Source organism: Sardina pilchardus, chromosome 12, assembly GCF_963854185.1.
Source record: "Sardina pilchardus chromosome 12, fSarPil1.1, whole genome shotgun sequence".
Classification (NCBI taxonomy): domain Eukaryota; kingdom Metazoa; phylum Chordata; class Actinopteri; order Clupeiformes; family Clupeidae; genus Sardina; species Sardina pilchardus.
This window is the reverse complement of record NC_085005.1, coordinates 24,446,851-24,463,292: the sequence shown is the minus strand read 5'-3', so window position 1 is coordinate 24,463,292 and position 16,442 is coordinate 24,446,851. Positions and strand designations below refer to the sequence as shown.

The 16,442-nt window shown below is 45.1% G+C and overlaps 1 protein-coding gene across 9 annotated transcripts in view; it reads left to right on the top strand.

Annotated features, from left to right (window-relative positions):
• Window positions 1-16,442, top strand: part of pum2 (pumilio RNA-binding family member 2) — a 32,676-nt gene continuing 16,234 nt past the window's right edge. For 5 of the 9 annotated variants that reach the window (XM_062551593.1, XM_062551590.1, XM_062551592.1 and 2 more), the window contains exons 1-11: window positions 471-634; window positions 2,610-2,982; window positions 5,802-5,870; window positions 6,675-6,780; window positions 7,018-7,205; window positions 8,874-9,046; window positions 10,943-11,285; window positions 12,190-12,283; window positions 12,797-12,898; window positions 15,103-15,245; window positions 16,049-16,167. In XM_062551593.1, coding sequence (XP_062407577.1) covers window positions 2,623-2,982; window positions 5,802-5,870; window positions 6,675-6,780; window positions 7,018-7,205; window positions 8,874-9,046; window positions 10,943-11,285; window positions 12,190-12,283; window positions 12,797-12,898; window positions 15,103-15,245; window positions 16,049-16,167 — 1,697 coding nt within the window. In that variant the 5' untranslated portion in view covers window positions 471-634; window positions 2,610-2,622. Of the gene's footprint in view, window positions 306-470; window positions 635-2,609; window positions 2,983-5,801; window positions 5,871-6,674; window positions 6,781-7,017; window positions 7,206-8,873; window positions 9,047-10,942; window positions 11,286-12,189; window positions 12,284-12,796; window positions 12,899-15,102; window positions 15,246-16,048; window positions 16,168-16,442 lie in introns of those variants that run through there. The other 4 variants (XM_062551595.1, XM_062551594.1, XM_062551591.1 and 1 more) reach the window with 2 other exon arrangements.

Here is a 16,442-nt window from a genome sequence, read left to right as displayed (position 1 = left end):
CAGGCCTTTTGTTCTTCCTGGTGCTGATCGAAGACCACGTTGGCGAAAAAGTGCATTTGATCTGTGTTCTTCAGGTTAATTGATAATGTTTCTGCGAACCTGACATTTTAGTGCGCAGGTCTAGCGTACAATATGCATTCAGTCTGCGGGGAGGGCACTAGCGTGATACTCCAAACTCCTACATAGCTAGCACGTTCAAACCTAAATCATTAAAACACCGATCTCCACGGAAACAAAACAAAATCGCTGGATTGTCGACAACAGGGTCTATTTAAAACATCGGTCTTCAGCGAAAAATACTGCGTGTAAGTAGTAAGAATGTGTCTAACTGGTGCCACATTATATATATTCCAGAGAAATAACGTGGATTATTGCGTTGGTCGCTGAGTATTTCCCCCTTTTGTTTAGCGGGTAAGGCCCCTCTGTTTAGAACTTGGAGGGGGGCCATGTTGTTAGTGAGTGGTGTAGTTACCCAGCAGCGATGGTGTTTTGTTAATGCTCTCCAGACGGCATTTGGGTGATGCTCTATCTTTCAACGCTGTACATACGGCCTAGGGAAATGTTGTAATAGCATGTGAATAGCATTTAATTGGATTCATTTTAATACCCCATTTTAAGTATTTTACTTTAAAAGGTAAGATGCTTCGTTGTTTTATTAACAAAGCTTGCTGTATCTGTCCGACATAATCTAGCCACGGAGCTAACGTTAAAACTAGCTAATGCTGTGTTGTTAGTAAGCTAGATTCAAAGCTAATGTTATCGAGCTAAACTGGATTTGCCAGTTGACCACTGTCCTCAACAAACATTCTTTCATGAAGCTAGCTTACATTCTCTGCTCATTTTAGTTAGATATCCTTTGAATCGGGGCAACCACTCTAACTGAATAATGGGATCTTCATTTAAAAACGTTAACTTCAATGTTCATTCTGTATCTTGTTAGCGTTAGCTGTTGCTAGGGCAAATAAACCAGTCAGTTAGCCAGGTAACATTAGCATGTGCTTGGTGGCTAGCGTTAGTTGTAGTTAGTTGCAGTGGTATCTGGCTACCGAGCTGCTGTGTTATTATGTGATATGTAGAATCATGGCTGAAGCCAGGCCGAGGCTAGTTGTGTTTCTAAGTAGACAATATTAGCTACGCATATTGTCCTGCTCCGTGCCAGATGAGATTGATGGCTAGCTAGCCATTTGTAAAATACTGCTGGCTAGTTGACGTTAGCTGATGTAACGTCAGCTTGGAAGATGTACATAGCAAGGTTTTGATCGGAAATACGATTCTTCTCCCCATTTATGCTCTATGGTGGTAATCAAGACCATGATTTAGTGGGGTCGGGTTAGCTACCTGGAGTTGTTAATTGAGTTCATCCTTTCAACACGGTATCTACCTTTGTTTGCTTTTGCAACTTGGTTAGCTAACGTTAGTTCGCCTGCTTACATTAACGTTACAACACTGAAATGCAAGCACGGCCAGCTAGCTGGCTAGGAAGCTTATTTCGGTCGTGAACATAGATCTGTTACTCGCTAGCCAGCCAGCCAGCTAGCTAGCTAATTGTTATCTGCAGAGATCCAACTCGCCATTTTATTTTGAACCATCTCCCGATTTGCCCATTGATCCCTATCTAGTTAAATTAGCACATAGCAAGGAGAACAACGGCAGGCAGACTTCCAGCTAACATGGCTATTTAACTTTTTGACGATTTGATTTGAATGCTACTCGATTAACTTGTGATCAGATGATGAATCTTTAGCCCAACAATACCTAGATGAACTGGCCGTGCTAACATTAGCTACTATTGTATGTAAGCTAATGTTAACGTTACTTATTTAGCTACAAGGTAATAACCAAGATATTTTGTCCTTAGCTAAATAGGTTATATCACAGTAATGCATTAACCGTTTCAGTGATGGTGAATGCCTACACTGGCCTAATATAAGTGAAGTTGACATTTGTGAAAGAACTTTGTAACAGTTATTGAAGCTAACGTATAGGAAGTTAGTCATTTTGACAGCGTGCTTTACGTGAAAGCGTTTTACCCCCTTGTTGGTTAGCCAACCTCGCTAACCGTCAACATGCATTCAGACCTTGTAGATGGTTAACTTTTTCCAGAGCTGGTGCAACTATACTTTTTTTGCTTTGATGCTAGTAATACCGAAAACGTAGCGCTAACGATATCCTTACATTCTTTGATCTGATTTAAATTGGGTATATTATGACAGATTCGATTCTGAAGATACAGTGTAACGTGTGTAGGCCTGCTAGGCCAAGTTTTCCAAATTAGTCAAAGGAAAAGCTGTGTGTCGTAACTTATGTTACCATGACTGTAACCCCTGAAAATATTTACAGAAGGTAATGGTGGGTTGCAGTTCTGTTTGGGAGGGCAGATAATCGGTTGTGTACGGTATTCAATGATCACATTTTTATTGTTAAATATTTGGCTTGGATGCCGTTTTAAAACATTTTCTGTCTATTGTGTGTTTCTATGTAAGTGATGTATGTATATATATTGAAAGGAAAGAACAATAGCCCCTCAGTGTGTATGTAGGAAAAAGTGATCTCCCCCCCCCCCCCCCCCCCAAAAAAAAAAAAACATACTGTTCTTTATTCTTCGCCAGGTTTCCCCGTGGAATGAGCGTTCCATGCAGCATCCTAGGTATGAATGACGTTGCCTGGCAGGAGACACGAGGTGGGATGCTGCACACGAATGGTGCCCCTGAGACTGGAGGGGTGAGGGTACACAGCGGAGCCTCCTTGGCCGCCGCCGTCGGTGGAGGAGGTGGCCAGGTCCCCGGAGGCACGCACCCTCTGCAGGGCATGGACAGGGGGGCCAACCCCACCCCGGGCACACCGCAGCCACCCCTCAGCGGCCGCTCCCAGGACGACGCCACCGTCGGGTACTTCTTCCAGAGGCAGCCAGGGGAACAGCTCGGGGGCTGCGCCACCAGCAAGCACCGCTGGCCCACTGGCGATGGCAACCACGTCGATCAGGTATGACCTGGGTGGGCTGCATTGTCTAGCCCACACTCATGCTGCATTCCAGAAACCTCGAAAGACAAACTCGGAGGTCAAGAATTCTGACCTACTGGGAAAAAGTACAATGGTATGCCACTCAAAAGTCGAAGCTCCCACTTTTAAACTCGGGGCAAGTCGATCTACCCCTACTCCTGATGTCCGAGTTTTCTGGAGTGCAGCATTATTAGTGTATGGAAATATCTTGAAGGATATCCTTGATGAAGTTTGAACAGCGATAAGATTTTAAGCATTTTTTTTACCACTCTCATTACACCCAAGCGGCTTGTTTGTAAAATAAGAATTTCCCTTGCTCTGACACTGGAGTAAGTGACAGAATGTGGCTCCAGTGGGTTGTATATCAGAAAGGTCATTCAAGTTACTTTTTTGAGATCCATTGGTATTCACAAAGCAACTTCAGACTAACTCAGAATAACTTCAGACCTCAATGGGATTTTTCACTGATGGTTTCTGTGGTGTCATTCGAAGCGACAAGCGTTCTTCCTCAAAAACGTCTCACTGTGTCATAATGAAAATATTGCTCAGTACTCCCCTTGGCTTCCCAGGCTCTTTCGTGTTTATCTAAATAAATCAGATGACTGGGAGGGTGGTTCAGGGGCCATAAGAATGTGCTTAAACTGGGAGTTCAAAACACTGACTGACTGAGTGAATATTGAGCCTGTGATGAAGGTCTGAGTAAAGTTCTAAAATTACCTGACTCTGAAGATGTTGGTCACAAGAAAGTAGTTCTGTTTTAAGCTGCTGATGAAGCCTTTTGCGGTTTGAAGTTTCCTAACTCGGCCTTGTTGTATGAAGCCATGGCAACAGACCACATGTTCTAGTTACTGTATGTAGTGATCATATTGGCATATTCAGAGTTGTTTTTGTATCGTGCCACGGACATTTACTTGACCGTGTCAGTCGAGGAAAGAATGTTCAGGCACTGTACTCATTCACAAGCCTTTTGGAATACAGGGCTTGCCATGTGTCTTATAGTGAGGTTTTGGTTTCTTTTTTAACCATCTGTGTCACTGACTCGCTTCACCCTACCCTATCAAACAAAGCCAGCGGGGTGGACCGCTATCTCATGTCAGTCTTACAATGGAAGAGAATGCCCCATGGTGAAAGCTTAAGCATACTAACTTTCAGACTAGGCCCACTGCTTCACCAGAGCCCAACACCTGAAAAGGACTCCTTTTTTTCCCAGTACAATAAACAAATATAGGCTTCTCTCCCTTTGTCTAAAAGCTGCTTAAAAAATATGATTGCTTAATATGCCAAAGGGGTCCTCCTTCTGGTCTATATCTAAGAACTATTACATCCTATTAAAATAAATAGTTTAGGATATACATTTTCTGAATGTTGTGACTAACTAATCAGTACAATCGTGAATTGTGAGCAAAATGCAAGCATAATTGCGTAATTGGATGCAGATGTTTGTGATTTATCATTGCTCATACTGTAGCCTTCTTGCAAAGAGATATAGATTTCCATCTCGAGAATTATGTGGTGAAGACTGTAGCCACGTGAATGAGTTGTCGCAGGTGAGGATGAGGCAGACTTGCAGGCTGATCGTTACCCTGCCAACAGAAAGGGAAACGCCAGTGATGTATTTTGTCTTTGATTTATAGTATTGTAGTTATAAAGAAGTGTTCTGCAGCATGTCGCTGTAGGGTATAAAAAGCTGACTACTCCATCCCCAAAGCAGCTTTTAATCACCATGAGACTGGCTGTATTGTCATTTTGGATACCTCAAATATATATATATATATATATATATATTTTTTTTGTCTGTTCCACTGGTATAAATGGCTAAGTTTGTATGTCTTCAATGACCAAGCAAGGGGGGGAGGGGTAGATGCCCACCATCTAGCTCATTTAAAAGGTACAGTTTGAGTAGCCCCACCTTTTTCTTTCCACTTCTGTGGAATCGTGGTCTTTTCCCAACATGTTTTGCCCTCTCATCTTCTCAAGAAATGACCAAAGATGATTCAGAGAGTTTGTTGTGGTGATGAGGTTGGAAGGAAAGAAAAGCTATGCGAATGGACAGTTCTTGTAACTTGTAACTGTGCACCAGTTATTTGTCAAAATGAAAGCCAGAACAGCCCTTTTACATGGTTTTTCTTTTTTCCTAACCTTGGCACCATAACAAACCTTTGATGTATGTGATTCTGTAGAAAAACAAATAGCTTGGGCTGAATCTACACCTACAACTACACCTAAAAAGACATAGCAATAGCGATATTGACATCTGCACTGACCAACAATAAGTAATGTCTCATGTTTATTAAATGGTTTAATATTAATGTGATATGAAATTTGAGGGATTCTGATGACTTGTCAAGTAACTACTATCACTACTGTTATTGTTGATGGTGTGGACCTTAAGTTGAAATAATCAGGTATTTCAACTCTGACAAAAAGTTTGTTTTGGTCTTATTTTGATTTTAGTGCCATTGTCAAAGCTATTTTAAGACATCTTGTTCCAGAAATAGCAAGACATTTTGTGGACAACTGTTTAAAACTTCAATAAGGGAAAACTTCCTAGGCTTTCTAACAAGATACTGCCAGGCTCTCAATTGCAGCATTTGCTTTATCAGACTGAGCAAGACTGAAAAAACTCTAAACATTGTTTGTGCACGTGTGCCACCAATTCTTACTGCACATAGCCGTACGTGTACTTGTAAAAAACTCAATAAAGTCCAAATGCAGCCCATATACAGGTGATTGCTGCACAGCTGGAAAGTGCTCGAAGAGAAAACGGGTGAGGATTGAGTGTGTGTTTCCTCCCTCCCCAGGTGCGTGCTGTGGACGAGATGAACTATGATTTCCAGGCCCTGGCTCTGGAGTCTCGTGGGATGGGCGAGGTAGGTTGCATGCTGAGCCTGAGGGGTGTGTGTGTGTGTGTGTGTGTGTGTGTGTGTGTGTGTGTGTGTGTGTGTGTGTGTGTGTGTGTGTGTGTGTGTGTGTGTGTGTGTGTGTGTGTGTGTGTGTGTGTGTGTGTGTGTGTGTGTGTGTGTGTGTGTGTGTGTGTGTGTGTGTGTGTGTGTGTGTGTGTGTGTGTGTGTGTTTCTGTCTGTCTGTCTGTCTGTCTGTCTGTCTCTCTGAGAGAGAGAGAGCTCGAGTGAGAGAGAGCGAAGCAGACGCTTGGTCAGGATAATTTGTAAGTCAGCATTATTGTGTGTACCCAGCCATCCCTCCCTCCGTGGCGGGGCTGATATTAATTTCCCTCCTGCACAAAGGGTAATATTTCCTCCTTGAAACTGATTAAATAGCTCGTCTGTAGAGTTGGACGCTGTGGTGAGCAGCTTATTGGCTCTGAAGTTTCACCAGGTGTATTGCCAAGGGGGCTTGCACTTCCTAAAAAGCATTTGTTTTTGTTGTTGTAGGACTGAATAATTATTAAGGCTTATCATTGATCTTTACGCTGCAGCGCTAGATTTGCTCGTCTTGGCCGTATTCCCTTTGGGGCTTGTGGTAGCAGTCTTTTTTGCAACCGTTATCTGCATGAAAATCAATTTGTCATATTGAAATGTCAATTTGGCTGGAAATAAACCAGATTGTTAATGGGGATGGTGCTTGTTTATTGCGTATTGCCTTGAGGGATTACAAAATAAAGATGCTGCTCCTCTTTGTTTATGTATTTATTTGTTTGTTGATTTATTTTGAAGCTGCTGCCTGCTAAGAAGCTGTGGGAATCAGATGAGCTGCCCAAAGATGGAAGAAAAGGGATGCTACTGGGGGAAGAGTGGAGAGAGAACGCCTGGGGATCCTCCCGTAAGAGCATGTCATTCACTCGCATCTTATTTTCCTTGACCCTTAGGTAGCCAATAGGTGATTTATACCTTCACCTATTCTGAACGCAGACTATCTAGTCTCGGATCGTAGAAGATTGTTAACGAGTCCTCCATTTCTGTGTCTGTCCCCCTCTCTCCTTTTCATCTTTGTTTTGTCTCCCTTTTCTCCCCTATCTGTTCTTTCCTCCTCCTCCTCCTCCTCCTCCTCTTCCTCCAGACCACTCCGTATCACAGCCTATTATGGTGCAGAGGCGACCTGGCCAGGGTTTCCACGGCAACGGAGACGCCAGCTCGGTGCTGTCCCCGCGCTCGGAGGGCGGCGGCCTGGGCGTGAGCATGGTGGAGTACGTGCTCAGCTCCTCCCCGGGCGACAAAATGGACGGTCGCTACCGCAACGGAGGCTTCGTAAGTCGCGCGCCGCCCGTCTGTTAGCATTCTGTCAACGCTCCCTCCAAGTCGCCGTCCCTGTATCCTTCGAGCCAGTCTTAACCTCCAAAAGTAGCACATGTATACGCAGATCGTTTGCGTGCAGTTTCTCAGCCTTTGTTCCCTGGGATCCTCTGCTTTGTGTGCAGTGCTCCTCTGAGCCGCCTGTTTAATGTCATTGACTCGATCACCACGCCCTCTGTGATTTCACTCAGCCATCATCACAAGTACAGTATGCAGTCAGTAGAGTAGAGACAACCCGAAATCACAAGGGCTTCTTATCGGATAGGGGATCATAGGTAAGGTCATTGCTCAATCGACTACTCCACAGGGTTTAAAGTTCTCAGGAAATGTGCCGGATTTCAGGCAAAAATGTTAATTGCCCAGAATAACCTCTAAAGGTGCAGGATTTGCTAGTTATGCTACAGAACAGATGTACGTAGACAGCAGCAGGGAGATGAATAGACAGCCACATGTCTGATTGGTGCAGTCCATGCACACGACAACTGAAGACAAAAGGAGAGCATTGTTATGAAACTGAATGTAGCAAAATAGTCATTATATTTTGATTATGTTATTTTCATAATAATTGCAGGAAGTCATAATCATGAGTCTTTGCTTAATTGGATTAATTGACCCTTCCAGAGCCACGCCCTAAAACCGCCACAGGCCAATCGTGGCTTAGCAACCCGTATCTAGGCAAGCAAGGCCTGGCAAGCTTTCGAGTTTTTGCCATGTTAACCTATGGAGACTGCATAGCCTGTGGGCCATTAAGGGCATTTATTTGGATGTGTGGTGCCCCCAAACACGTGAAATCACGGTGAAATAACATGTTGAACTATAAAGACATGATATAGTTTGAAATACCTATTTTTCTAACTTTAAATTTTGCATATTGCGTGATATTTCCATAACCGCGAGATACGTTTCACGATGGCGGCAAAAAGTTGTTAACAGACATTCAACGAGACGTATGTATAGCCCGTCAGCAATTCTGTCTAAAATAATACCTATTTGAAGTACCAATCATGTTATGTTGTCAAATATTGACGTTATGGAAGTATAGCTTAAAACGTTATGCTAGTTTTGTCCCCCGCCCGTTTCATTCGTACTAGCCTGGAGGAACCATCGAAAACAACGCGTACCTTCGACTTTTGCTTAAATAACTCATGAACGGTTTTGTTCAGAGCTGAAAATGCAACTGTAGTTGACAGAGGACAGATGTAGCTCGCTAGTGACCAAATATGAGCTTTCAGTGTGGTGCGATGTCTTTGTAAATTACATTTGTTTAAAAAATCCTGTGTCTCCTCCATTGTAATAGACGGGCAAGGTGCGAAAGTTTGACAGGCGTAGCAACAGTAACTATGGAGGGCGGGACTTCTGGAAGGGTCAATTGCACAGCCCTAACAACAACCAAGTTCAAATTCAACGGAAACATCCTGTTATTTCTTATTTGATTATTTCTTAGATTCTGATACGTTTTCAACCCTTGCTCATGCGTAATTCCAGGTTGAAAACGTATCAGAATCCCAGAAATAATCACGTATGCAGTCGGCTTAAAATGGCTGCAGGCGGCTAGATCGGAATCAACTTCATGTATTGTTAATGTCAATGGACAAGTTCAACGGGAACCTCCTGTTATTTCAGGGTGGAGGAGACGGGGACCCAGACGGCCGAGAGAAGGGGGACCCCAAAGACAAAGCGTCCCCGTTTGAGGAAGACAAGAGCGCCGAGATGAAGGTGTGCGAGGAGGGCGACGCCTCCAAGTCCAACGGGAGAGGCCTGCTCAACGGCATGGACCGGGACTGCAAAGACTTCAAGTAAGGCGACGGGCCAGCCCACTCCTCACATTACTCCTAAAGCCCGGCGCCCACCGGACACGCCGTTCAGCGGTGTTCGGCGGTCTGGGCTTGACGCGCAGGATTTTAGAATAGTTTTCTATCTCTGTGCGGCTGCTGCGCGGCAGACGTTTCCAGTGGGCTTTGGGCGTGCCGCGTACGTGTCCGGTGGGCGACGGCCTTAATACCCTGCCTTTGCGCCCTGACGCTTCCTAGACCACTTCCTAGAAACTGTTTCCCCCCCCCCCCCCAAACACCTTTCCAGTACATACCTGCACAGACAGACACGCTACGTTGAAGCAGCATTGGCAGTCTGACAATAAAAGCTCTGTTGGCAGTCAGAGAGGTTGCACATGATGCTTTTTCACATGTTAAATATCTTGTTTACCAGGACTTATTACTAGGAGATATTTTACACCTATTAACACATTGCTTTTGAGAAATAATCACTTGCCCTAATGATGTCGCTTTGGATGTCAAACACAAACTCCAGCCAGCCAGTGTAACCTTCCTGACGGCCTTCCAAACATTTGCTCTGTGCCGCGAAACTCAAACATTCGCTCTGCGCTGTCTGTCAGAATTGTGGAGGCTGTCCTAGGCAAAACGGACTACAAAAGCTGTGCAAAAATAGACCACAACGACAGTCTGGAGGAAAGGGCCGATGATTGCATATTCATATTCCAAAAGCTTTCACATTATAAGACAAGAAATTATAGGAAGTTTGACTTTCTATTGTCAGACGTGTCTTGGCTTTGTCTGAGCTGAATTGTTACATGGGTTGGAATAAGTGCTAGCGCCATGACTTCAAAACCAATCTCAGGCGAAAGAGGAGCTTTATCTCAAACCAAATAGGAGCTTTTCTGTAGCGTCCTCCCTCGATCACCTCAACTGACCACTGATTTCCCAACGACTCGTTTTGGCTCCAAGCTGATGGTATTGGTTTGTGAACACATGGGTGCTATGAGAGTTGGACAAGATAAGAGAGTAGAGGTGTGTTAATGTGGAGCTTTCAACAGAGGGAAACGGGAGTCGTAGCTCAGTTTATAAGTAGGTTGTGCTGTGGAGCCCACCTACAATTATTCTTGTGCCTATGCACTCTTTTATCGTTTGCATATGAATAATCAGTCGGGTTCATAGGTGAGAAAAGCAAGCGCTACACGTCTGCAGTGTTTCCACTCTTCCCAGAGACCTGTAAGGGGGCCGATAGGTGTGTGTGTGTGAACCTGCCGGGCCGGTTGGCGTTCTGCTGAGCGGGGATGTTCTGTGCTCTAATCTCGAGCGTCTCTTTGTCTAAATACCGTATGTCTGCTTTAGAATTCGATGTACGGTGCTCACTTGCAGCCTCGGGCCGTTAGACCTGACGCAAGCTGCTCAAGTGTGGAAAGGATCTAATTTAAATGCCCTCTCTCTCTCTCTACTCTCTCCATTCTCCATCTCTCTCTTTCTCTCTCTCTCTCTCTCTCTCTCTCTCTCTACTCTCTCCATTCTCCATCTCTCTCTCTCTCCTTCTGCCTTCCTCACCCATTCTGCGTATCCCTGTCATTATCTATCTTTACTCTTCCATATTTTCACCTCCTCCTATTCCCTCCTGCTTTCTTCCTCTGTCTCCCTCCCTCCCTCTCCCCTCTCTTTCCCCCTCTCCTCCGTCCGTCTCTTCCTCCCTTTCCCTTTCCCCTCTCCTCCTCCTTCCTCCTCCTTCCCACCTGCTTTCTTCCTCTGTCTCCCTCTCCTCTCTCTTTCCCCCTCTCCTCCCTCTCCCCTCTCTTTTCCCCCTCTCCTCCCTCTCCCCTCTCTTTCCCCCCTCTCCTCCCTCTCCCCTCTCTTTCCTCCTCTCCTCCCTCCATCTCTTCTTCCCTCCCTGTCCCCCCCCCCCGTCAGCCCCACCCCCGGTAGCCGGCAGGCGTCCCCCACTGAGGCGGTGGAGCGCATGGGTCCGAGCCAGGCCGGGCTGGAGATGATGGGCCAGCACCACGCCCTCCAGGCCGCCGCTAACGCCGCCGCCGCCGCAGCAGCCGTCGCAGCAGCAGCCGCGGCAGCCGCCGCCGCCAACAAGCCCCAACAGGCGCCCGAGGACTTCCAGGGCCAGGAGCAGCAGGGGCTGGGCGGCATGGAGCAGCAGGGGGGCGTGGAGGCGCTGCAGTTCGACTACGCCGGCAACCAGATCCAGGTGGACTCCTCCGGCACCCCCGTGGGCCTGTTCGACTACAACTCTGGCCAGCAGGTGAGCAGTAACGCCCTAAGCCACTGGCCTGCCTTTCAGCAGGTGAGCAGTAACGCCCTAAGCCACTGGCCTGCCTTTCACGCTCGCGCTGTTTTGTTGGACATACAGTAAGAGACCTTGTATTGAGTTGAGTGGAGCATGGACGTTCCTGTTCGCATTATCTTCCTGATATCATGGAAAAGGCAGAATATTAATAGGGAGTTGATTTAGCAGGGAGGTTTTTTAAAAAAAAAACGTATTCAGTTGTTCCACAAATTATAAGCATAATATGCATTTCTGCACTTAGTAGTAGTACTCGGTAGGCGTTGTCCTTATCCTTACTGCAGTGCTATTGGGTGTGCACACAAATGAAGTGGGCTGCAAAAACTAGACTCCATTACAATCAATGCCACTGGCTACGCCTGACAGTGCGCACACTGAAAAAAATGAGACCAGTCCCCTGAAAGACTCTGTGAACACTTCGGCGTCTGTTGCAGCCCGTCCGTCGCTCATCAAGATTCCTAGTTGTGTAAGAAAGAACACATGCTTTGCTCATTCGGTTGTATTGTAGAAATGTATTATGTAGTATTCCAAATGTATTCCCCCTCCAAATTTGGTTTGTGCCAATGTGTGGATCTCCACATTGGCAGCTTGCATGTCTCTTGAAATTAAAAATGGCAGACTAAGCTGGCTTGGCCATGTATTGAGGATGCCCAATGAAAGACCACCCAAAGTTGCCTCGAGATGGACCTTTCCCAAATCTTGTTAAAGTCTGCCAGTGTAAGGTAGGCTTTATGCCCCAACCGGGACGAAGAGGATAAGGAAAGGAAGGATCTCCACGTAGGGTGTAGTCTCTGAGGTCTTTGGTGTTTGTTTGACCTTTTACCGTGACGTGACCTTTTGACCTCTGCCTCTTCTTGTCCAGCTGTTCCAGAGGTCCAATCACCTGACTGTCCAGCAGCTGACCGCAGCCCAGCAGCAGCAGTACGCCCTGGCCGCTGCTCAACAACCACACCTCGGTAGGCCATGTGTCAAGCACAAACACAGACTCCTAGTTTAGGATGGTGGGACCAGGGTTGGCATGGGGCAATTCCACGGAAAATTACGTTTTTTTTCCATAATCACGTCCATAGCGCCAAAAAAAATCTGATATATGGTATGATGTGAACGATTGCACGAAATTTGAACATTCCCTCTTTTTGGCTGAAGAATGTACATTAGAAAAATGCACAAATATGATATAAATGATAAAATGCACAAAAATGATATAATTCACATCATACAAGGACGTGATAAAAAGTAAATTTTCCCGGCAATCGCCCCATGCAGGAAGTGTGTGGAGCATGTGTATGTGTGAAAAAAATCTGTGACCATCCATTTTATGTGGCACACTATGTTAATATGTGAAGATTTCGTGTGCGTGCGTGTGTGTGTGTGTGTGTGTGTGTGTGAAAGAAAGAGCGTGTGTGTCAGTCTGTTGAGACCGCTTCATTGAGACTCTCTTAACCCTGTTTGGGTTCTTGCTCGCACAGGCCTTGCTCCAGCCTTTGTGCCAAACCCTTACATCATTAACGCTCCCCCTGGTGCTGACCCCTACACCGCCGCTGGGCTGGCCGCCGCCGCCACACTCGCTGGTGAGTGCAACACACACACACACACACACACACACACACACACACAGAGCATGTCAGCCTTATAATCAAACAAGTAATGGTTACAGTGTGTGTAGGGGTAGTGGATGTGTATAACAGCATAACATGGAAGTTTCAGTTCACAAGGGAAGTACTGGCTCCTACAGCCATATCAGATATCATTTAAAACTTGCGTGCACTCCCATACAAAACCGTATTCATCACCTCAGCCTGCTATACCTCCTGTATGCAAACACACCTCAGTGTATACATGACATTTTCTTTAAAGGGCCAGTACAAATGACCTAGCGGGCCGGGCTTGGCCCACGGTCCGCCAAATGAATAGCCCTGGTTAGGCTTGGGAATCGGTTCCAGGATCCGGTTTGGAACCGGTTCCGAACGTTCCGATCCATCGGAATCGTACAAGTCCACACGTTAACGATTCCCTTAACGATTCTGAACGTTCTGTTCTGTCATGCTCAAGCACTTAAACAACATCCATGGCATTAAATACCAGGAGTGCACTGTATTTGACAGTTTGCAAAACGGCAGGCTTAGACTTATATCAAAACATTATTGCTAGCTGTAGCCTATTTTTTTGTTTGGCAAAAATGGCAAAGTGTTGACTATGCTATCATGAACAGGCTTTTTATTTAGGGCTCAGCCTAGCCGAACTTAGCTCACTACGTGTTTTATAAATGGCTATTCAAATTATTTTACATCAAACCTGGATTAAACTCTGAAAGAGAATATGCACGAAGTTAACTGGCTATCCGAGGGAGTTTCTGCATGGACAACTAGAAATCACGTAGAGAAGAAGGACAGAACAGCCGAACTGACTTGTGAACGTCAGCTCAGCTGGCTAGCTTTCAAGGTAGGCTACGAACATCCCAGTGCTAGCATCAGGCTATGTCATCAATTGCCTTTAAATTAAGTGAACCGTCTATATCAGCGAGAAAAATAAACTAAAGGTTTCCCCAGTCAGGAAATTATAATTTGGTGCCATCAATGCAACCTGTGAGCACTCAATGTGCGTGCGTGCGTTCCTGTGCATGAAACTTCACAGTGGATAACGTGGGCTAAACCAAAGTCATTTTAAAGCTGCCTAAACGCTGTCTATGGCTAGAAGAAATGTTATTTAAAACAACTAACGACTTGGATTTCATGGAAACTGCAGAGACTGCCTAATCCTAGTCTTTGAAAAGAATTATGGAATGCAACACACTTTATATTTTCATTGCACACGTTATAGCCTAGAGCCTCAAAACTCCGTTGTCATTATGCTTAGCCTAAGTCACGATTTATTGTAACAGATCTTAGCAACAGCAGCAACATTTTCTTTCATTTGGACTTCAAAGATTCATTAGGCATAAAACATTTACGCACATTGTTTGACAGGCTTTGTTTCACTGTATATTGACATTACAGTTGACAAAATTGTGGTAGCCTATGATGAAATTGCTGCTGCATGATAAGGCGAATGCAGCAGCAATTGTGTGTAGCCGAATAAGCATTAAGTTGAACCTATGGAAAATACTGATTTTGAAAACAACAGAACCGCAATTGAGTTTACTTATTACACAGCTCCGTGCTGCAGAAAGTTATACCGATTTAATTTAATATGCCGTATAGCCGACGTGGTGCGCCTTATGCAAAATCTTGCATTACAGTAGGCTAGATCTACTGTAATGCAAGATTTTGCATAAGGCGCACCACGTCGGCTATGATCCCATGGAGAGACGAATTAAAAACACCTGTTGAATCATTGATATCAGAAATGGCCCTGGCATTGCAGCCCACCAATCTTTGAGCGTTTTTGATGAGTACAATTTACTCAATTTGACCTAAAATGTAAACCATGACGTGTTGTTTAAGCTACTCTTGAACACACGACTCAGTGTGATTAGGCTACAATACGAAGCTTTGTTTTAGAAATGTTTACTTTTTAGAAATATAAAAGCATTCAATACATTCAAAGCCAACAACTCTCAAAGCCATATACTGTATTTAAATGTTCTGTAGATGGTACAGGAATCGATATGGGAATCGATAAGGAATCGCATCGATAAGCAGACTCGATAATGGCATCGATATCGATAATATCTTAACGATGCCCATCCTTAGCCCTGGTGCAGACACTCATGTTGTCATAGTGATCTTTATAGTTACCGTTCCTGGTGTGAACTCAATGTCTACCCCCAATCAAGGTCCTACTGTCGTGCCGCCGCAGTACTACGGAGTCCCATGGGGTGTGTACCCAGCCAACCTCTTCCAACAACAGGCTGCTGCAGCTGCCAATCACTCGGCTAACCAGCAGGCGTCCAATCAAGGACAGCCTGGACAGCCACAGGTGCGTGCATGACGAATGGATACTATTGCAAAGACACTATAGGTGCCTCTCATGCAGCGTTTATACGTCCTCCCTCGCTCCTCGGGCCTCGATCCTCACTGATCTACATAAAGAATGATGATGGGGGGGGGGACAATGGGATAGTCTATCCAGTGTTGGTTATAGATCAGTGGGAACGCCCCTCGAGGATCGAGCATCGAGGATCGAGGAGGCATGTTGAGAGGCACCCTATGTGAATGCATTAGCTATGTCGTAAATATCACATACATTGGTATTTCTGTTTTCTAGACTATTCTTAATTTTATCCTTATATCAAAAAAAATGTTTGCGTTCTGGGGGCGTTTTATTGTAATTATTGAGCTCTGCATTTGGCTTTATTAATCTATACCGAGAACAGCACGCCATACTCTCTGAAACTGATGTTCAACCCTGTTAAAAAACTTCTCTGTTATAATAAAATAACAGGTCTCCTGTAAGTGTCCCCTCCCCGTTACCCTTCTCAAACATGCCAATCAATTGGCTTGTGTATTGGTTGTGGCCGTGTGAGAAGAAAAGTGCACATTGTGCTAAGTTGCAGGAACAGTGATTAACAATTCAACGTTAGCGTGTTGACTTCATTCTCACATCCCTATTGTTAAGTTACCTCTGGAAATTGGGGTTCACTCTGTGATAATGTGTTTTAGATAACTGCCAGTGCTTTTTTGCCAACTGCTGTCTCCAAAATAAACGTATATGGTCATGAGTTGTTAAAAAGTCCTTAATATCGTTGTATATGTTAATAAAATGTGACCTTTGACCTGCAGGTGATGCGTGCGGGGAACAACCAGCGCCCTCTGACCCCGGGCCAAGGTGGGCAGAGCCAGCAGGAGTCTCTGGCAGCCGCGGCGGCCAACCCTGCCTTGGCCTTCACCAGCATGCCAGGTGAGAAAACAGCCCCTAGTACTGGGAATTTACATCGCAAGCATGCAAGCAAGAAAGAGAGACTGTGGCAGTGTAATTTGGTTAAGGAGTTCGCCTTAAAGAAAATGCCCGTCTTTGATATCTACCTGTAGTATGTTGCGATTTTTCCTATAGGAAAATATCATGGGGATTTTGAATTGTCGCACCTGTTAAACTCTCCCGGAGGGACCAAGAAGTCTGAAATGACATTTTGCTAAGCCCACTTTTATCCCTTGTCTTCGAGTGGGTACTGTGATC